At 44.0% G+C, this 22,869-nt stretch overlaps 1 protein-coding gene across 4 annotated transcripts in view; it reads right to left on the bottom strand.

The window, feature by feature from the left end:
• Window positions 1–1,739: 1,739 nt before the first annotated feature.
• ADCYAP1R1 (ADCYAP receptor type I) overlaps window positions 1,740–22,869 on the bottom strand; it is a 372,428-nt gene continuing 351,298 nt past the window's right edge. For 3 of the 4 annotated variants that reach the window (XM_033931771.1, XM_033931773.1, XM_033931774.1), the window contains 3 exons: window positions 22,253–22,382; window positions 22,098–22,139; window positions 1,740–4,804 (listed from right to left, as the gene is read on the bottom strand). In XM_033931771.1, the coding sequence (XP_033787662.1) occupies window positions 4,595–4,804; window positions 22,098–22,139; window positions 22,253–22,382 (382 nt within the window). In that variant the 3' untranslated portion in view covers window positions 1,740–4,594. The remainder of the gene's footprint in view (window positions 4,805–22,097; window positions 22,140–22,252; window positions 22,383–22,869) is intronic. The other variant, XM_033931772.1, reaches the window with a different exon arrangement.

Below are 22,869 nucleotides of genomic sequence, written 5' to 3'. Positions count from 1 at the left end.
CACCAACTGGCTACCATGGAGTTAATGCAGGAGCCCTTACCGCCTTCAAAAAGGGCTCTTCAGTTAACTTTTTATTGGTACTTCTCTTACTTGGCACACAGAACATCTGCCAAGACCAATCTGGGAGCCAAAATTTAACATGATAACAAAACGAGACTCAGAAACACTAGGCAGAGAACCAAGCTCAGCTTGTACAATGAGCCATAAACGGCTCCACAGTATTCAAATCATAGGCTCCTCTAACTGGGGGAGGGGGGGAGCCCAGTAAAAAATCTCAAGAAGCTGATAAGCCTAATGAGAAAAGCATGTGCTTACACCCGTTGGTTGAGCTAAATACAAAAGCGACCCCACCCCCAACCCCAGACCTTGGTCCCGGCAAATTCAAAATGATAGCAAAAAGTGTAAAATCAAAATCACAAATAAATGCTGCTCCTCCAGTAGTCATCTCCAAATGATTGCAGAAATGCAGTCTCAAAGGATCCAACCATGGCCGCAAACACGCCGTCCCAAGTACATGATTGTAATACGAATGGTACCAGGGAGCAGGACACAAACGTTCCCCTTTAACAAGAGCCTTGTTTCACTAAATTCTTGCTGCTTCAGGAATGAAGAAAGCTAAAAACAACGCGCAGACTACTATTGTGAGAGGAAACAGCATTTATTGTTTCCTCGGCAAATGTTCTGTGTGCCAAGTAAGAGAGTACGGATTAAAGTACGATTAATGGTTAATTTTAGGCAACAGCACCATCTTATGCAATTACCATAAACTTTTTATTGGTACCAAGTGCTAATGCAAAATTAGTACATGATCCTAAAAACCTGAAATGATGGGCTCCTTTTACAAAGGTACGCTAGCGGTTTTAGCGCACGCTTAGCACGCGCTAAAATGCCACGTGTGCTAGCCGCTACCGCCTCCTTTTAAGCAGGCAGTAGTTTTTCGTCTAGCGTGCGCTAATCTTGTCTGTGCGCTAAAAGCGCTAGCGCACCTTTGCAAAAGGAACCCTATGTCATGCTGAACCTGGACTTGGCGTGCAGGAAAGTTCCATGTCGAAATGCCCTAAGGCTAGGTCCTAGCGCGGTTTAATGAAAGGACCCCCAGATAAGCTCCCCTAAATAAAATGGAAGAGTACGCTCCCTAAAATGTCAGGGAAAAAAAATGTCTTCCTTTCAATTTTGGTGGAGTGAGATGGCATGTTTGCTTATTTTGTGCTCAAGGCTGGATAATGCTTGTAATACATTTAGGCCCCTTTTTATGAAGCTGCGTTAGGGTTTTTTTATCGCAAGTTGCTGCGGTAAAAGGTACGACGCTCATAGGAATTCTATCAGCGTCAGAGGTTTTACCGCAGTGGTGTGTGATAAAAAAAAATATCCTAACACAGCTTAATAAAAGGGGGCCTTAGTTTGCACAAGGAGGTCTTTCTTCAGTTCTGCTATCAATTCATTAGGTGACTGCTAGTGACTTCACCTTCCTGCACCCAGATTTCAAGACAGTGAGCTCTTGAAAGCCTTTCTATTGAGGTCAAGGTAAGCCACGCTATACGGTGTTGTATGAATGACTTGTTCTAGGTTCAGCATGTCTCCCATGAAAACTGCAGTAACTGGATATTTCAAACCCTGCTTCTCTCTGGGCAAAATCATTCCTCGACAGCACTGACTTTGTCAATCAATTTTACATATATCCCTTTCCGGTTGTTGTTATCAACCTATTGATCATTAACTAACAACACAACATATGCACAAAGTGATCACAAGAGCTGTAATACAGTAAGTTTCATACACATAAAAGCAAACAATAAAATGAAACCAACCTGGACATATTATTAGCAAGTTATCAAATGGCTCAAAAGTACATGGCACAATGCTTGCGTTGCAATGGTTTAGTTTCTAACCCCAAATGTTTTTCACAGTAAGAAAAAACACAGATAGCTTGTGTTATCACGTATACTATTTAGTATTTACACATATTTAAACAGGCTTTGCCTTTTGGTTCGTTTCCGTATGAAGTATACAGATGTTGGCTACCAGAAGTATCTGTGTATTGTATCCAACATATCAGGCCTACATTCAACATATGTATGAGTGAACAGCATTCGTATTACTGTAGCACCCGGAATTCTTGTCACAGACATCATTGTCTTCCTATATTCACTTCAAGTAAGATGTTTCAAGCAATATACCTTCCTTTTTAAAAAAAACCACGCACGAGGTTTTTAGCGCCGGCCGGTGTGTCGAGTGCTCTGCGCTGCGCCGAGGATGATCATAGAGTTCAGAGCAGCACAGAGATTCAGCGCGCTGGCCAGTGCGAAAAACCTCTTGTGCGGTTTTGTAAAAGGGGGTATTAGACAATGTATGTTTTCATATATCCAGGTATCGGATAACAGTACTCAAAGTAACCAAGAACTCAAAAAAATCCTTCCATGCCTTTATGCACTGCATAAAGTCACATCGGCATTAATTGACATCATCAGTGACGTTGGCAAAATGTAGATACAGTAACGTGTCAGTCACAGCACTGACTGAAAGGCATAGCTGAAAAGGCATTTATGACATCTGAGAAACACGTGTTCAAAAAGAATCTGTTAACAGATATTCTGTACTGTGTGGAAAAAAAAATTGGTTAGTTATAATGCCATTTTTGAACTTTTTAAACTCAATTTGGATATTTTTTTCAAGTTATTTTCAAACTTTGTGCTAATAAGTATTTGTATTAAATACAAGTTAGAACTTTGTAACCCATGCATTAATTGGCAGATCGGTGAACGTTAATTTGATTTTGCCTGCATATGTTTTTATTGTACACTAGCAAACTGTATGTGAACTATCAGTGCTTATCTCTGCTAAGTTACAAGAATTAATAAGATCCAATTTTCACATTTAGACTAATAATTTTGTCATACTGTATAATCTCTGATACAACACAGTTTCAGAGCTGCTAGCTCTGACACACTGCATACAAAACCAATTCCCAAGCCTGTTCTACGTGATCTAATCGCCAGTTGATATGAAGACAATAAACTCTCTGCGGGAAAACATGTCGCTTTGTTTTCACGATTTGAAGAAGTGATATGCTTCATCTAGAATTTAAGTTAAGTCAACTGATACAGTGTACAGTATAATAACTGCGGTTATCCTCTTTAATAGGTATATTTAACTCAAAAGAAAAAAAAAACAACCTTTGACCTCTTTCCACGTCATAAAAATAGTTTGGTCTTTATCTTCTTTTCAGTTAGAGATGCTAATAAATGTTTAAGAAAAATAGGGCCCCTTTTACGAAGCCTTGGTAGTCATACTCCTGTGGTAAATGCAATGAAGGCCCACTGGTCTGACTCAGCAGCGGCAATTCTTATGTTCTTATGAAACCACACGGACTTTGGTGCAGCATCGCTCCTGCGGGTTGTAAAAGGGGCCCATAATCACATTTTAGTAGGGATGTTCACAGAGAAATCGATATTAGCTTATTTTCAAATTTTTGCCATTTTTTTTTTTTTGTTTGTTTCATACATTATATTAATAAACATTTTTAAAGGGGTATTGGAACATTCTAGTGCATGCAAATTAACTATATGCATGTGAATTAGTAGGGCAACGCTTATTAAATCGATTGAAGAGCTTAGGTCCAAAACCTATTAAATGTGAAAGGATGTTTTCTAGATACACAAAAGTTGACTTTCAAGAATTCTGATCAACATAAGAAATTCTTATTTCACTGAAAACCGTTACCTCACAAATAATGGTTTTTTAGTGCCCACTTCACACATCCTTTGGCTATCTATGAAGGCAGTCTTGTTTTAGGTATAAAGCCATTTTTAAGAAAAATCTACTTAATGCGTTTTGGAACTCGTCTCTTCAATTTGGCTTGAACTAACATTTTTTTTAAGGCACACGAAGGGAATGAATGTGTGCTAATAAAGGTGCATTTCTATCATTCTGAGTGCTTCAAAATAAATCGCCTATCAAACTATAGAAACATTCTTGGGACAACTGACATTTTCTTTAATATAGAGATTTTGCCGATCCTGCAAAAAAAGTTGTTGTTTTTTCTTTCTCAAAATCGCTAATTTAAGAAACACAGCCCTGCGTCATATTTTTTTTACACCGCCCCTTTGACACAGGACCCGGCGATTCCATTTGCAAGTGGCCAAGTCTCTAACTGAATCTTGGATTTTTGTTAAACTGGTAAATGCTAACCCAACATGTAGCTTTTTCAAAGCTTGACCACGTACGTGGAATTCAGACACAAATACAAAAATGGAAGGTGGCGTGGGATGTAGACTTTGTAAACTGAACGTACGTTCTTCGCAGATTTCGATCGGGAAATCAACGTTCAGAACTGCACAGCAATCACGTCAACTCTGCGGACATGAAATGCAATATGGCGGACTAAAGTATGCTAGCTCTGTTTCGAATCTCACAGGTGGAAGAATATTTACAATTAACTTTCCCTCCTCAACTCGTCTTTTTATCTGTTTCACTTCAGGACATTGGCAGAATCATTTTCTGCGTCCTTCCATCCTCCCATCCCGCAGCTTCCCAATGTTAAAAATGAAACAAATTAAAGTGACAGAAAACAGGATTCTGAACAGGGCATTTCGATTTACACGCTCATGTTGCTAGGTTCTCCGCATTTATGCTTGACATCCGAATCTGAGAGCTGCTCTTGCTCAGAATGGACAGCTGTGTCCCCCCGTTCACTCCGCTGCTCGCCAGAGAGGGATGACGATGTTTGAAATCCACAGCAAAATATCGGTTGACTTTCCAACTCCGCCATTTTCTCTTTATTTCTGATTGCACCTTTAGGGAGAAACTTTAAAAGGTCATTTTTTTATGTACTTTGCTGTTAGGGCACATGCTGACAATCAATATAATTATCAGATAATCTGACTTTTCTCAATGCAATAGACCAGGAAAAAATAACCGAGTATTCAGAGGAAAGATAACTCTTTTGCTCGAAAGTTAGGGCTCCTTTCACGAAGGTGCACTAGCGTTTTTAGCGCATGCACCGGATTAGCGTGCGCTGGCCGAAAAACTACCGCCTGCTCAAGAGGAGGCGGTGGTGGCTAGAGCGCGCTATTCTGCGCATTAAGGCCCTAACACACCTTCATAAAAGGAGCCCGTAATTTATCCAGTTGAGCGGCCACTTGCTCTATTTCTTATTCCTTTATTTGGCATCGTTGCTCAGAAGTAACTTGCGTCTCCTATGGCTCTTGTGGGAGATCTGCACCTCCAAATGCTTGTTACTTGGCACCGTTGCCCTCGTTCAACATCAAGTTATATAAAGCAGCCATTTCACCATCTCCCAATTGAAGGGTTAAGCTTTCGTTTTTTTTATATTTCATGGTCGAAGTTTTTTTAGATGTTGAAAGCAACATCTACAGACTTTCAAATTCTTCAGTTCTCAACCATTGGTGGTCAATACCACGACCAAATTTGTAAATGTTACTCTTTCCTTCTATTGCATTGTGTATAGAATAGACACATTAATCATGGTCAGTAATTGTGATCCTAAACCCATTCTCTGAGCCTCTTGGATGAAATTGGATGATGATATCTGGCATAGACTATGACAATAAAAAGTCAGAAAATTTCCCTCCTTCCTTGAGCAATTTATCCTAAATTATATGGAGCCCTTTTACTAAGCTGCTTTAGAAAGATTCCTGCGCCATTTTAGTGCGAGGGTTTCCCATGTGCTGAGGCCACTTCTACTGCGGCTGTAAAACGGTCACACTACCCAACAAATGAGGTGGATTGGAAAGCCAAATTAATAGCCCAAGCTCAGATATCACATTGAGACGCCATCAAAGGAAAACAAGTTTAGAACTTTGAGCTGACGTTTCAAAAATATTTTTTGAGCCAATCCTGTTTATCTCAGTCCTGTGTGCATCCCCGGAAGAACCCATATTGGCTCAGCCCATTAAATCATGTTTGTCTATGTGACAAAATAGTGGACACAATTATAAAAATAAAACTGTGGAACATGTAGACAAACATGATTTAATGGGACTGAGCCAACATGGGTTCAGCCGGGGATACACGCAGTCCTGTGTGTATCCCCGGAAGAAGCCAATTCAAATGTGGCGAAATGGGCACCGTCGGGATTTGGACTGAGGCAATCGTTTTGAGATAAGTTTGGTGGCACTTTGGGCTCTTTTTACTAAGGTGTGTTAGCGTTTTTAGCATGCGCTAACCATACGCTAAATGAAAAATACTAACGTAAGCTCTATGGAGGCGTTAGCGTTTAGCGTGTGCAGTATTGTAGCGCATGCTAAAACCTCTTGCGCACCTTAGTAAAAGGAGACCTTTATCTTCAAGTCAGCAGTTTCTATCCAATATTCAATGTGCATCCGATTATATTCCAGAAAAGTTGATTTACTTTTTCTAGCCCAACTTCATTCCCTACATATGAGTACACTTCCCCCTCCCCTTTTGCGGTTTCAACACTCGCGATTTCACATATTCGCAATTTTTTGTGGGGAGGGGGGAAATCCCCCCCAATAGTTTAGCACGTTCCCACCTCTCTCCAGCCTTCCTCCCGGCATCCCGACCTTACCTGGTGGTCTAGCAGGCTTTCGGGGCAGGAGCAATCTTCCTATGCTCCTGCCCTGTTTAGATCGTCAATAGGAAATGGCTGCCGTGAGCTCCCGTCGTAGTCTTGAGAGTCTACGGGAACTCACGGCAGTCATTTCCTATTGGCGATCTGCACGGGGCAGGAGCGTAGGAAGATCGCTCCTGCCCTGAAAGCCTGCTAGACCACCAGGTAAAGCCAGGATGCTGGGGGGAAGGCGGGAGGGAGGCTGGGGTGGGTCAGAACCAAACGAGAAGATATTTGTGGTTTTTTTCAATTCGCGGTCTGGCTCTGCCCCTATTTCCCGCGAATACCGAGGGAGAAGTGTATAAGGAATTAACGAATGTACAGTAGTGTCTGAAGATTTCACTTTAGAAATTATTTAAAATTGATAGTATGAGAGGGTTTTTTTTTTTATAGGACCCGTGATTGAAATCTGGACTTGATAAGTCTCAGACTTGAATCTTTCAGTATTCCATCAGTTTCTGAGCAGGTTTCTGAGATCCTTTCACCTCTCATATATGACTCAACACCTTTTATTTGTCGTTGGGAGTCATAGGCTCTCTTTTACTAAGGTGCGCTAAGCGATTAGTGCGCTCTAAATGCTAACGCGTGCGTGTTAGTCTATGGATGCGTCAGCATTTAGTGCACGCTAATTTGATTAGCGCGCACTAATCGGTGAGCGCACCTTAGTAAAAGGGGACCCTGGTTTTATTTGAACTTGGGCTGTAAAATGGCCACAATTTCTTTTTTTTTTTTTTCCTCCATTCATGGCCATGTGCTAATTTCCCAATTAGCGTGTGACCATTAGTGCATGAGCCCTTGCCGCCACCTATTTTGTAGGTAGTAGGGGGTTCCGCACTGATCCTGCTGTAATCTGCTAGCCCGCGGCAATACCCTTATGCTAACTGATTAGTGCAGAGCACATCTATACTCTGCCTCTAAATATGATCCCGTGCTAAAAAATAAAACACATTTTTTAGCGTGTGGGTAGCGTGCGTCAATCCCAGAATGACCACGGGACACCTGAGCATGTCCTTTGGTAGTGCCTTTTTAACATTAGTGCTTACCGCAGCTTAGCGAAAGGACCATTTAGTTTGTATTCTTGTTACTAGGGACTTCAACCCAATAAAACCTACTTGTACGAGATTGAGGTAAATGTTTATGATTATAATATCTGACCATGATTACTTTGCCAGGCTCTACTACTATGAGACAATACAGTCACATTTGCACAGTTCTCTGTCTCACAAATTGTTAAGCAGTGTGATAGAATAAGTGGCATAGTTATCGATGTGGGCTAGGGCTAAGACATTATTATACAGGTCCCATTTTATGCAACAAAACTTAGTTACTAATAACTGGGATAGTAAAATACTATAAAGAAAAACAAAGGGGGAGACCTGTGGTACTCAATCTTTTTATTCACTCAAGACCCAACCCTTTTGATCCAGTAGAGCCAAGAAACTGTCCCTGCATATAGCGGCTTTGCTTTTCTAAAGCCATCTTATTGATTCACTCATCGTTATTTCAGATTTTATTTTTACATTATTAGAGGACAATTACAAAACAATATTCCACATTGAGGAAAAGACCCCCTGAGGCAGGCCTCCCGGCCGAAACATGTACGTGCCGGGTCTTGAGTGAATAAAAAGATTGAGCCCCTTTGTTTTTCTTTGTTCTACCTTAAGGAGGTAGTATCTCCTGTTTGGGTGTGTAGTAAAATACTATGTCATAATAGTAGCCCACATTGCTAAAATGACCCCTAAATGTTAATGCCCTCCATTCTAAATATTGTTTCATATATCATGATATTGGATTATCAAAATGTTTTCTACATATATATGCAAATGAAGTTAAAAGGTTAGGACTGTAAACCAGGCATGGACTAAGCCAAACTGACAAGTTAAAGAGTGATAAATCGCCTGGACCGGATGGGAGACATCCCAAGGTACTGAAAGAACTCAAACATGAAATTGCTTCCATCATTGTTTTTCATTTGGTTGAGCCCCCAGATCATATTCCCAGGTACTTTGCAAAGCAAGAGATCGTCTACAAGTGTTCAATTTAAACTGTACTATCTTTGATCATTTCTTTGTATATATTATGGGGGTAATAATCAAAAAAACAAACAAACGTCTAAAAAGTGTCCTAAGTGGCTACTTGGACGATCAAAAAGCCTGATTGTCCAAGTACCCATAACCAAAGTTGGTTTTTAGACGTATCTAAAACCAACTTAGGCCTTTCCCCTGCCTCTAGACGCACAGAGAGAAAAGAGGCGTGTTTAGAGGAGGGGAAAGGGCGGGCGGTGGGTGGGAGGGGGCCGACCTACACCTAGGTGTATAACAGGTATAACCAAAACCTTAGGCAGGTTGCCTAGTCGGCACTTATACGTTTTTGACTTAGACCAAGTCAAAACGCGTCTAAGTGCCGAAAACGCAACCTGCCTACACCTCCACCGCAAGCATCGCGGCAGGAGAGATGCCTCATCTCTCCTACCGTGATGCCATCACTCCTCTACCCGAACTGCCACGACCCGTGGCAGGAGAGATGCCCTATCTCACCTGCCGCGGGTCGCGGCAGTTTCGGTAGAGGAGTGATGGCATCGCGGTAGGGGAGATGAGGCATCTCTCCTGCCGCGATCCATCAACCCCCCACACACACAACATCGGGGCAAGAGGGAACCCAAGCCCTCTTGCCCCGCCGATTAACATCGGGCCAGGAGAGAGCCCAAGCTCTTCTGCCCCGGCGACCCCCCCCCCCCCCGCGTCTCGATCGGGCCAGGAGGGCCTGGGATCCCTCCTGCCCATAATGTAGTGGGGAGGTGGGGGGTAGGGGGTCGCCTGGGCCAGGAGGGCTTTGGCTCCCTCCTGGCCCGATCAAGATGCGGGAGGGGTGGTCGCCAGGGCCAGGAGGGCTTGGGTTCCCTCCTGGCCTGATCGAGACGTGGGGGGGGGGGGTCACCGGGGCCAGGAGGGCTTGGGCTCCCTCCTGGCCCGATGGAGACAAGGGGGGGGGTGGTCGCCGGGGCCACTCGCGGGGGTGGGGGGTCGCTGGGGCCAGGAGAGCTTGGGCTCTCTCCTGGCCCGATGTTAATCGGCGGGGCAAGAGGGCTTGGGCTCTCTCTTGCCCCGATATCGTCTGGGAGTCGGCGGGGCTAGAGGGCTTGGGCTCCCTCTTGCCCCGATATCGTCGGGGGTGCCGCGGTTGGCCGGGGCAAGAGGGCTTGGGCACCCTTCTGCCTGGATCGTTGTGGGGGGGGGGGGGATTCTGTAACCAGTGTTGTTTTTGACAGACACCGGTTATAGAATCCAGCTTTTAGGCAAAGGCTTGGCTCCTCCTTCGCCTAAAAGCCCTTCTGTTGGACGTTTGGGGCTTAGGTGTTTTTTTGGTTCATTATGGCCAAAAAGTGTAGACGTTGTGTGGGTGTACTTTTAGACATAGTGGTGATTGGGCGTTTAGGCAGAGGAAGGCCATAATCAAAACAAGGATGTTTTGAACGTTTAAGGACTTAGGCCAAAAGGGGACTTAGACACTTTTTTTTATTATGCCCCTCCACGCAAATAATGTATTTTTTTAAATTTTAATAAATATATTTAGAAATAAAAAAAACCAAACAAACAAATATGAAATTGCTGATCTTCTGCTAGTGATCTGTAACCTGTTGCTAAAATTGTCTGTAATATCTGAAGATTGGACGGTAGCCAATGTAATGCTAATTTAAAAAAAGGGTTCCAAGGGAGATCCAGCAAATTACAAACTGGTAAGCCTGACTTCAGTGCTGACCAAAATAGTGGAAACAATTATAAAAATAAAATTGTGGAACACGTAGACAAACATGATTTAATGGGACAGAGCCAACATGGGTTCAGCCAAGGGAGGTCATGCCACACTAATTTATTTGATTTTTCAATAGCAGGAAATATATTTTCACCCGGAGAATGCGTCGCCAGAGGATCTGGTAAGAGTGGTTAATGTAGCTGGTTTTAAAATAGGTTTGGACAAGTTCCTGGAGGAAAAGTCCATAAACTGCTGTTGAGATAGATATGGGAGAAGCCACTGCTTGCCCTGGATTGGTGGCATGGAATGCTGCTACTATTTGGGTTTTCACCAAGTACTTGTAAGACATGAAGACAGATACTGGGCTTGAAGGACCATTGGTCTGATCCAGTAAGGCTATTCTTTATGTTCTTATGCAAGGAATTATTAGAAAATGGGTGGTAAACAAGACTAAGAATGTTATAATGCCTCCATATCACTCCATGAAGTGACCTCACCTTGAGTACTAAATTCAGTTCTGGTCATCATATCTCAAAAAAGATATAGCAGAATTAGAAAAGATTCAAATAAGGGCGACAAAGCTGATATGGAACTCCTCTCATAAAAGGAAACACTAAAGAGGTTAGGGCTATTCAGCTTGGAAAAGAGATGATATGATTGAAATCAACAACATCCTGAGTGGTGTCGAACGGGTACATGTGGTTCGATTTTTAAATCCAACAAAAATTACAAAGACTAGGGGACACTCGAAGTTACAGGGAAATACTTTTAAAATCAATAGAAGGAAATATTTTTTTCACTCAGATAATATTTAACATTTTGCCAGAGGATGTTGTAAGAGCAGTTAACGTAGCTGGTTTAAAAAAAAAAAAATAGGTCTGGACAAGTTCTTGAAGGAAAAGTCCATAGTTATTGAGACAGACATTGGGGAAGCCACTGCTTGCCCTGGATCGGTAGCATGGAATGTTGCTACTCTTTGGGCTTTTGTCAGGTAGTTGTGACCTGGAATGGCGACTGTGATGACGGGATGCTGGATGGACCATTGGTCTGACCCAGTATGGTTATTCTTATGTTCTTATAATGAAATAAAAAAAAAAAAAATCTTCTATAAATCTGATTTCAAAATCTAAAGGAGCAACATTCAATCAGTGGCAATCAGCTTGGTAAATTAGACCTGCGCATTCAATGCTGGCCCCATTTGGACACTGGCAGTGAATATCTGCGTGTTTGGCAGCATCTAAACGTTTGCAGGGTATGGTTGATATTTAATGCTGCACCCAAACTGGCCATAGTTAGAACAGCTTTATAAGGGTAATTCGATTAGGCAATCATGGGCACATGCCCCTTTATGTGTATAAGTGGAGAGAAATGATCACTTTTATGCATAAGTGCTCTAAGCACTATTCTATAAGGGCAAACGTGGGTATACACATGGGCAGAGCAGCAGAATTCAGTATGTTACATGTCCTCATGCTGCACTTAGGGCCCACAGTTATTCAAGATCTATGGATAGTGTAACCGTAAGTGACTAAGGGGTCCTTTTACTAAGCTGCGTTAGGGCTTTAACGGGCGGAATAGCGCACGCTACAATGCCGCGCACGCTAGACGCTAACGCCAGCGTTGAGCTGGCGTTAATTCTAGCCGCATAGCGCGGGCCTAGCACACGCTAATCTGTTGCGTGCGCCAAAAACGCTAGCGCTCCTTAGTAAAAGGAGTCCTAAGGTTTAGGTACTGGGTTATATTTACTGTTCTATAATGGTATCTGGGCACCCAGTCTCACACCCTGCAGCACTGGAGTGCCCAAAAGGATACTAGTTTAAAAAAGTAGACCACCTTAAAAGCAGTCGTCGATCGCATGTCATTCACGTGACGGCACTGGGTATAGAATCATACCTCTGGAAAAGGTAGGCGCCGAAAATGAAGGCCAGGGTTTTCCTTTGATATGAATCACAGGTTCTTTAGGCCGCCTAATGCTACAGTGGCATGAGGCAGCCTAAATTGCCTAAGGAGGTGTGATTCTGGTGCTGCTAGAGTAGAGTTCAAGTTAAATTTATTTAATACACCGCAAATATGAAACCAAAAGTAAATCTAAGCAGTTTACAATAAAAATTTAAAATAAACCATATAAAAATAGGGTAGGGAACAAAAATTAAACTAATGTGTTAACAAAATTAAACGAAGACGCACAACATATAATATGTTCATATAATGAGTCAAAATGTTGTGTGATCGTGGCACCAAGGTACCCCCCTCTTCAAACCAGCATGCACCCAAAAAGGGGGAGAAAAAGCATCAGACTAATGTAGCAGTATAGAACCAAAAGATACAAATCAAAACTGCTTTTGATACTTTCACTGGCAAAAAAACTCCCTCACAGAACAGCTCAGGTTTAGAAAAGGGCAAAGACACCCGGAGGCATGTTCAAGGACTTCGATGACAAAAGACGACTTGAGCTCCAACGCTGTCACGTCTTCTTCAGTCTTCCCAACAAGTGACCTTGTTTCACCAATGTTTTGGCTCATCAGTAGAGAGTTGCGCGGGGACAGAAATCTCACCCGTCCCCACCCGTCCCCGCCAAAGTCCCACCCGTCCCCACCCGTCCCCGTGAGGAATCCCACCCATCCCCACCCGTCCCCGTGAGGAATCCCTCCGTCCCCACCCGTCCCCGCGAGGAATCCCCTCCATCCCCACCCGTCCCCGCGAGGAATCCCCTCCGTCCCCGCCCGTCCCTATAAACTTCAGAAATAGTTATTTCATTTAATTATGCTACTGAATTAAAGGCTCTGGTAGAAACCCATTTACAAATAAGCAAAAAGACTTTATTAATTTGAAAATATTAATTGGGAAGAATACATACTTTGCAAACGGGTTTCTACCAGAGCCTCTAATGTTTATAAATTTTTATCAACACAACTAATATACTACTTTATCCTGAAGCAAAATAAAAAAAAAGAAATATAATTCTTTTCCTACCTTTGTTGCCTGGTTTCTGCTTTCCTCATGTTCTCATTCAATTCCTTCCATCCACTGTCTCTCTTTCTTCTGCATCTTCCATTTGCTCTGTTACTGTGCCTCTCCCTTTCTTCCCCCTTCCAAATTGGTCTGGCACCCATCTTCTTCTCTCCGCTCCCCCCATAGTCTGGCATCTGTCTTCTTCCCTGCCAGCGTCTTCTCCCTACTCTCTCTTCCCCATGTCCTTTCAGCGTCCTTCTCCCCCCTCTGTCTTCCACATGTGCTTTCAGTGTCCTTCTCCCCCCTCTGCTTCCCCATGTCCTTTCAGCGTCCTTCTCCCTCTCTGTCTTCCCCATGGCCTTTCAGTGTCCTTCTCCACCCCCCCCCCGTCTTCCCCATGTCCTTTCAGCGTCCTTCTCCACCCCTTTGTCTTCCCCATGTGCTTTCAGCATCCTTCTCCCCCCTCTGTCTTCCACAAGTGCTTTCAGAGTCCTTCCCCCCCCCCGCCCTTCCCATGGCCTTTCAGCGTCCTTCTCCACCCCTTTGTCTTCCCCATGTGCTTTCAGCATCCTTCTCCCCCCTCTGTCTTCCACAAGTGCTTTCAGAGTCCTTCCCCCCCCGCCCTACCCATGGCCTTTCAGCGTCCTTCTCCACCCCTTTGTATTCCCCATGGCCTTTCAGCGTCCTTCTCCCCACTCCTTCTCTACCGCCCCGGGTGCAGCACAGCCGGCCAGGTCCCCTTACTTTTGTGGCACTTCCCCGACCGACTGACAACAGCCCCGGTCCGACAAACCTCCCTGCCCTTAACCGCGAATCTAAATTACCTTATTACAGCTGCTGTAAGGTTAGATTTGCGGCTACAGGGCAGGGAGGATTGTCAGACCGGGACTGTTGTCGGTCGGTCGGGGAAGTGCCACAAAAGTAAGGGGACCTGGCCGGCTGTGCTGCAACCGGGGCGGGGTGTGGCGGGGCGGACCGCCCCCTCCCTTGGTAGCCACTCGAACCGCGAGGCTACTCTACTCCTTACCTGCACTGCCTGCAGCACAGAGCCAAACGGAAGTCTTCCCGACGTCAGCGCTGACGTCGGGAAGACTTCCGTTCGGCTCTGTGCTGCAAGCAGAGAAGGTAGGGAGAAGAAGAGCCGCGCGACTGAGTACATCCAGCCCCGCAGGAACCCCGCGACCCTCGGAGGCATCCCCACGGGATCCCCGCGACCCTAGGGGGCGTCCCCACGGGATCCCCGCGACCCTAGGGGCGTCCCCACGGGATCCCCGTGACCCAAAGGGGGAACCCACGAGATGCCCGCGGGTCCCGCGGGATTCCCGTCGTCCCCGTTCCCGTGCAGCTCTCTACTCATCAGGGGAACAAACAATTGAAAACATGAGGAAAGAAGGGAATCAACGGTTACGATATAAACAAAAAGATTGGGGAGAGGGATGAGCATTACGGTAGGGGAGGAAACAGAAAATTAGTTATGCCCATACTGATATGAGAAAACCAAGAATGCAACTTTTGGGAAAGGTTTCCATCCAAGAAAAATAAATTAAGAAGGCCAAGGAGACATAATATGCTTTTAATTGTATCTTGAAGGCCACAAATGATTTTTCAGAACGGAGATAAAAAGGCAAAGAATTCCAGAGAGTAGGAGCCCTAACAGAAAATGAAGAATTCCTATGAAAATCAAGGAAAAGTTGTCGGAATGAAGGAACGACTAATAATTGCTGTTGTGAAGAGCGTAGGGTTCTTGTGGCGAGTATGGAACCAAGAGTCTATATAAAAAGGAGGGAAGACCGCTCGGTAGAATCTGGTGCGAAAGAATATTATATTTGAAAGGGATGCGATATGAGACTGGAAGGGTGTGTTCTGATTTTAGAAGCAGTGTGATGTGATCAAACTTAGAACAGTGATGAAGTAATCTTACAGCAGTGTTTTGGACTAATTGTACACAATGTAATAGAGATGTGTGTTCGGTAAGTTGTGCATATAACTAGGATACTCCCTCCCCCTTTAGGAATGATAAAGAAGGGGATCACGAACAGATTGGAGAAGTTATCATGCCGCTGTACCAGGCCATGGTTTGCCCCCACCTGGAATACTGCGTCCAGCACTGGTCGCCGTACATGAAGAAAGACTTGGTACTCCTCGAAAGGGTCTAGAGAAGAGCAACTAAAATGGTCAAGGGGCTGGAGGAATTGCGGTGCAGTGAGAGATTGGAGAAACTAGGCCTCTTCTCCCTTGAAAAGAGGAGACTGAGAGGAGACATGATCGAAACATTCAAAATACTGAAGGGAATAGACTTAGTAGATAAAGACAGACTGTTCACCCTCTCCAAGGTGGGGAGAACGAGAGAGCACTCTCTAAAGTTGAAAGGGGATAGATTCCGTACAAACGTAAGGAAGCTCTTCTTCACCCAGAGAGTGGTGGAAAACTGGAATGCCTCCAGGGTTTCAAGACTAAGCTGGACAAGTTCCTGCTAAACTGAGACGTACATAGGTGAGGCTGGACTCATTTTAGAGCACTGGTCTTTGTCCTGGGTGCCACTGAGTGAACGGTCTGCTGAGCGCAATGGACCACTGGTCTGACAGCAACGGCAATTCTTATGTTCTTATGTTCATTGTTACACTTTCATGGATAAACGTACATTTAAATGCATAAATCTAATATTCTATTCATTTATGTATGCAAGGGGAATATAAATTCTTGCGACTAGATTTAAATGTGTAACTTTCGGCCAAACATGTAAATGGGAATAGTTTCTAGAATGCATTAAGGCATAATGCATGCCATTTGTTTCTTACCATAATACACATTACATGGCCATGTCATATATTAAATTACTGTAAAACATATTAGATTAAGCAGCTCATTTTCAAAGCACTTAGACACACAAAGCGTCATAGGTTACTAGAGTACTTTGTTTGTCTAAGTCTTTGAAAATGAGCCCTTTAGTCAACATGGAAAACATAATAGCGAGATGCAAAGCATATAAAAGGCCTAAATAAATCCATTGGCACCATTTTGAACCCAACACTAACAGGGACAGGAACAAATATATTGATCCTTGGATAGATAATTTCTTTAGGTAGGTCTGGCTTTGGGCCTACAGTGGGTGAGTGAGGGTCTTCACGAGTGGTGGGAGTATGAATCCAGTTCAGAGGAACCTAGTGAGGGATGGGGGAAAAGCTTTTTGCCGTGGGGGTGGAGGGGGAGTAGGGTTTTTCTAGACAAGTGTGTCACAAACATTTTAAGCTGCAGCACACTGATCTCGGGGCTGCGACTGGAGGGCACCCGGAAATGTGTGGACGTCGATGTGATGACATCATGTGCATGCGTGATGTCATCACATCGACATCCATGCATGTGTGGATGTCCTCCTTGTTGCAGCTCTGAGCCTATTACCGCTGGGGGTGGGGGTGGGGATGCTGCAGGAGAGATGAGGAGAAGGAGCGTGAGGAGGAGCGTCCCAGGCGCCGGCTGACTCACTGCGAGAGGCACGTCCTGTAAGCAGTCAGCTGGTGCCAGCGCCTATCCTCCTTCCAGGCGTCTCGGGGCATACCTGGAATCTGCTGGGGCACACAGTTTGCGATATACTGTTGTGCTTTTTTAATTTTATTTTTGCAGTCGTACTGGTCATTTTAAAACATTCTCCCTAACAGAGCTTGCAAGGTGGATTGCATCATTACTTTACTGCAGGAGTCACTCGCCCCGACACCAACTACCACCAGATCTGCCCACAGACATAAACTATCCTTCCCCTCTCTACACGGCATCCTCTACGCAGGTAAACTGGGTAGATCCCTCCTCTCCAAAATCACCGGCCTCTGGAACGACCTCACTGTCCCGCTGCGGAACCTGGACTCCCTCCAACTATTCCGAAAACAACTGAAAACCTGGCTTTTCTCTAGCATATAATAATCTCTTCTCCTGATTACATCCCCTCTTTTTATGCTTTGTAAACTCTTTCTCTTCTCTCTTCCCATATTTTTTAAACTCTGTAAACCGTGTCGAGCTCCACTTCAGTGGAGAAGATGCGGTATATAAACCTAAGGCTTAGTTTAGTTTAGTCACTCACCTGCAGTGCCACATTAACACAAAATACTGACTCTCATGATAAACTAACTGCCAATAAAAGACCAGCTTTTACTGTACCTCGGGGCCCCTTTTGCAAAGCTGCGGTTGCAGTGCTGCTGCGGTAATTGTGCCACAGCTCATTCAGTTCCTATGGGCTTCGGTGCATTTACCGCAGCATTGCGACCGCAGCGTGGTGAATGGGGCCCTAAGTAAATAACTACCCAAGTTGTCGTTTAAAAGCGAGGCATTGGAGGCAATGCAGGGGTGTGTTTAGACTTTAGCTAGAAAGTGGCACTACTCAGCTGCCATCTCGATAAAGGGATTTGGATGCCAGCTAAAGAAATAGCAAGCTGAGGAGATCTGGATAAGAACATAAGCAGTGCCTCTGCTGGGTCAGACCAGAGGTCCATCGTGCCCAGCAGTCCACTCACGCGGCGGCCCATCAGGTCCAGGACCTGTATAGTAATCCTCTATCTATACCTTTCTATCCCCTTTTCCTTCAAGAAATCATCTAATCCCTTCTGGAACCCCAATACCGTACCCTGTCCTATCACACCCTCTGGAAGCGCATTCCAGGCGTCCACCACCCTCTGGGTGAAGAAGAACTTCCTAGCATTGGTTCTGAATCTGTCCCCTCTTAAATTTTACGAATGCCCTCTCGTTCTTGTAGTTTTCGAACGTTTGAAGAATCTGTCCCTCTCCACTTTCCCCATGCCCTTCATGACCTTGTAAGTCTCTATCATGTCCCCTCTAAGTCTCCGCTTTACTATGGAAAAGAGCCCCAGTTTCTCTAATCTTTCAGCATATGAAAGGTTTTCCATACCTTTTATCAATCGTGTTGCTCTTTTCTGAACCCTCTCGAGTATCGCAATAACCTTCTTAAGGTACGGCGACCAAAATTAGTATCTTGTTATTATCTAAGGATTTACAAACCACCTATAGCCTAAGTGGTTTACATTCAGGTACTCAAGCATTTTCCCTTATTTTTAACCAGCATTACTGATTTGGCTGGGTATATGTTTAATATCCAGTTGACTATCAACCATAGACCGAGCTCGGAAGAAAAGTGAAAAATCCTGTATTTAGTTCAAACAAATGTACACGCTGAACACCAAAGTGGGATAGACCACAAATTGGCTTATAATTGACTCCGGAATTCAATATGCAGTCAGTGGGGCATAGCGAGGGTGAGAGGTGCCAGGAGGTCGTGGCGCCCCCCCTCCCCCGCCCCCTTCTTCCCCACCATCCGCTCCTTTTCTGTCCCCTCCTGCCACGTGGGTGCACCCCTTTTTAACATCGGCGCCAGCGTCGGCTGTTCCTCTGACGTCACTTCCTAAGTGCGGGTCCAGTAAGTGACGTCGGAAGAAGAGCCAACGCTGGTGCAAGCGGCGGGTTGTGGGTTGCTGCTCACGCCGAGAAAGCTAAAAAAGGTATGGGGAAGGGAAGCGGCGCGCGTGCGCGTGGTAGTGGGGGGCGGGGAAGGAAGGGTAGAGAGGAGGATGGGTGCTGGTGCCCCCACCAATTGGGCGCCCGAGGCAGACCCCCTCCCCCCTCCCCCCTTTTACTATGCCACTGCCATATGCAAATCAGAGAGGCCCGTTTCTCATGCTTCCCTACAGGCCATTTATGATGTTCTTTCTCCTTTAATCTTAGATCCTTTCCTGCTGGTCTTATTAGGAGATTTTAATATTCATATTGATAATGATATGCATCATCTTGCAAGAGACCTTTTGACTTTTCTAACTGAATCCATATGGGGGAGTTTTTTGTCCTACTTGTACGAGTGGCCACGCCTTGGATTTAGTTGTTGCCTCTGCTTTATCTTCCACTTTAGATGTTTCTGTTCTTCCATTGCCCTGGTCTAATCATTCTTTCCTTATCTCTGACTATCCAGTTGGTTCCTACTTTACATCTCTTTCCCGAGGCCCTCATTTTAAGCATTACAGAGACCTAAGAGGACTCACATTTGATCTTTTTCCTCCTGACTTTTCTTCTTTGGATTTACCGTGTTTCCCCGAAAATAAGATAGTGTCTTATATTAATTTTGGGTCTAAAAAATGCACTAGGGCTTACTTTCAGGAATGTCTTATTTTTTTGTCATGTATAACAATCATCTCTCCCTTCCTCTCCTTCATCCCAATTCTTCCTCTTTCTTTTCTTTCCCCCCCTCCCCCCCCAAGTGCAGCATCTTTCCTCCCCTCTCACCCATCCTCTTATACAGCAACTTTCTAGCTTTCCCTCCCATTCCCCTGTGCAGCAGAACCCCGCCACCCTCCCACCATGAGACTGACATACCTCCGCTCCGAGGCCTTCTAAAGCAGCAGGAGTGTGGGGTTGTCGAATCAACGAGTTCAATCTTTTCAGCAAATCAGGCAGCACTAGTGTCAAGGATGGAGTCAGGAAGTGTCGGGTACATTCGGGGGGAGGGGGGCATTGATCTTAACTAGGGCTTATTTGTGGGGTAGGGCTTATATTAGGAGCATCTTTAAAAATCATGTTAGGGCTTATTTTCAGGATAGGTCTTATTTTCAGGGAAACAGGGTAGCAGAGAAACTCTTGCAGTGAAATTTTCTAATAGCTTCTGCTTTTGATAAGGCTGCCCCTTACTGTATTGTTAAACTTCGCTCTCATCATTCCCACCCTTGGTACCATCATGGCGTATGACCCAAATTTCCTCAGGCTTTACCTAATTTCATATTTGCGACCTCCAAATATAGGCATTCTGTGATTACAACAAAGAGCAATGATTTCTCCTCTCTTCTTAAAAAAAAAGGACACCAGTTCTTCTCAGTTCAGATTTCGGGTCAAGCAACAGGTGGCTCTTCTCAAAGAGCACAAATGTCCACTTTCAGTGGCCGATATTGATCAGTCTTTCACTGATAAAACTGCTACTTCCGTTTCATCCTTTCCTCTTCACTTCCATTCTCTTAAAGCACATTTATTACTTTTACAACACGTTTAAATAATCAACCAGAGTTCACTGATAGACTTTTAATTCCTTACAGTCCTTCAAAATCGCTTTGTTCAATGTCACAGAACCTTCTTGCCGTACCATCATTAAAATCAAGCAACACGTTGTGATCCAACAATTTTGCTGTCACTGCCCCTTCTCTTTGGAACTCGCTGCCTAATCATTTGCGCAGTGAATCCGTAATAAATCAATTTAAATCAAAATATAAAACATTCTTGTTCCAGGATGCTTTTGGACAATAACTATCCTTTTAAGGTCTAAAACAAGCTTTATTGCTTTTTACCCTAACCTATTGTTTTTTTCCCTTTTATTGTGCTCTTTTTCTCACGATTGTAGTTCTCACCCTTCTTCCCTACTGTTTGAAGTTAGTCCATACGTCTTATAATGCATCTTACTAATTTATCTTGGTATCGTTTAGTATCCCTAACTTTTAAATTTGTTTTTATGTAATTTTTATATTGTATACCGCTTGGAAACCTGATTAAGCGGTTTAAAATATTTTATAATAAACTTGAAACTTCAACTTCCTTCATAATCTGATCTTTCTATGTTGATTCATTCTCTATGTTCCGCAAATGCTCCAGCTCATTCTACCCCCCATTTTCTTTAAGGAGGTTTTTCAATAATTTCTTCCTTTTATTCACTCAGTGGTTTGTATTAGTCTCTCTTTGTATTGTTTTCCCTACTTGTTGGAAATCAACAGCTATTTTCCTGAGGCAGGCCCTTTGGGGACGATCACGATCGTGTTGAGTCATTTTAAACAATAAAGGACATTGAACGCTGACTTGTCACCTTCGTTGTTTGTTCTCTGCTTCCACGTTTGTGGAAGTAGTATTTCCTGTTTCTTATGATTATATGTATTCTCCCATTTTTTTTGATTATTCATTCGGGCTCTCCATCATTTCTGAATGCACACCTCGTTCTGCATCAACCATCTTGAACTTTGTGTTCTGTTAATCAGCACCTTCTCCTCGTTTCTTCTTTTTAGCAGATTTGTTCCGCACCGAGTCGTTCAACATTCTTTCGTGTTACTGACCCAACATCATGGCATTCACTTCTTTTATGTCTTCAATCGGAACTGTCCTTTTTGAGGTTCAAGTCGCTGTTGTGAGCCTGTTTTTTTTTTCAATGTGCTTTTCTATCATTGGCAACCTAAATATACCAATATAGTTGATGGCTTCTAGCAGCTATCTTCTTTTATTCTCTTTTTACTTCACTTGCGTTGTCTTCTTTTCACCCTTTTTCCCTCCTAATCAGGTAATTTAATTGATCCCATTCTCTCTCTTTATACAGCAGACCCTCAATATTCGCGGGGGTTAGGGGCAGAGCCGGCCCGCGAATAGGGAAAATCGCGAATCATTTTTTGGGCCTTCTCTGACCCACCCCCGCCTTCCTCCTGCCTCCCTCCTGCGTCCCCGACCTTACCTGGTGGCCTAGCGGTGATGCGGGGCGGGAGCGATTTTCCTACGCTGCTGCCCCGTGCGGAGCCATCATCAAAATGGCTGCCGTGAGTAGCGTTTCCGAATTAAAAATCAAGGAGCAAAAAAAATTGCAAATAACACCAAATTCGCGATTGGGGAAACCGTGAATCGGTAGGGGGAGCTATAATGATTTATTGTAGTAAGTTTATCAATTTGTTTGTTTTTCCTTTTCTTCCCCCCCCATACAATTTATTTATTGTAAACCACTTAGATGTATTAACTATTTGTGGTATATTAACTAAAGATGAAATGTAAATGTAGTATCAAAATAAGACCTTACCTCCCCATTCAGGAAACAGTACAGCACTGCGACAACAAAACCCTGTAAAGATGGAAAAAAATATGTACACTTTAGCCATTAGGCAGAGTAACAGAAAGATGAATCAAATGTATGGGAAGGTTATCGTGAGAAAGTGTAATGAGCTCTATATTCACCTGGAATGATCCCAGTCCCAGCTCAAACACCAGTCTCTCCCTTTTACTGACATTCTCAGGAGAAAAAGCAAACACCGTGTAGTGAATTCCAAACAGGGGGATCAGTAGCAGCGTGGATCGAGCCAGTCTCCTGTTCCAATAAATTAAAATGACATCAGCACAGCAACACCTTGCCTTTCAATAACCTGATGATTTTCGACGTTACTAACAGACTCCAACAGAAATAAAATACTTTAGTCTCACATTCATCCTAGAGTAATTCTGTGCAAAATATTTGAAAATTCTGCTCACTTTAATTGCAATTTTCTTGTGCAGAATTTCCCTATTATAAAGGTTGGCATCTCCCTCTAGGCAAGGAATACTCTCCCCCCGACCCCCAACCACTGCAGTATACCAAGCACCTTTCTGCAGACCTCCACCCCATTCCCATGGCACGCACACACACAGACCCCTCATCTACCTTTTTCCAGTTCTTTACTCCATCCATCTTTTTTCTAGTCCCCCCTCCTCTCTACCCACCTCTTTTCCAGTATTCCTTCCTGTATACACACACAACATCCAACTTTTTCCAGGCCCCCCACTCCCACCTTCCCTTCACACTCACCACTCCTTTGCAG

This window comes from Geotrypetes seraphini, chromosome 2, assembly GCF_902459505.1.
Source record: "Geotrypetes seraphini chromosome 2, aGeoSer1.1, whole genome shotgun sequence".
Lineage (NCBI taxonomy): Eukaryota > Metazoa > Chordata > Amphibia > Gymnophiona > Dermophiidae > Geotrypetes > Geotrypetes seraphini.
This window is presented reverse-complemented; position numbering and strand designations above follow the sequence as displayed.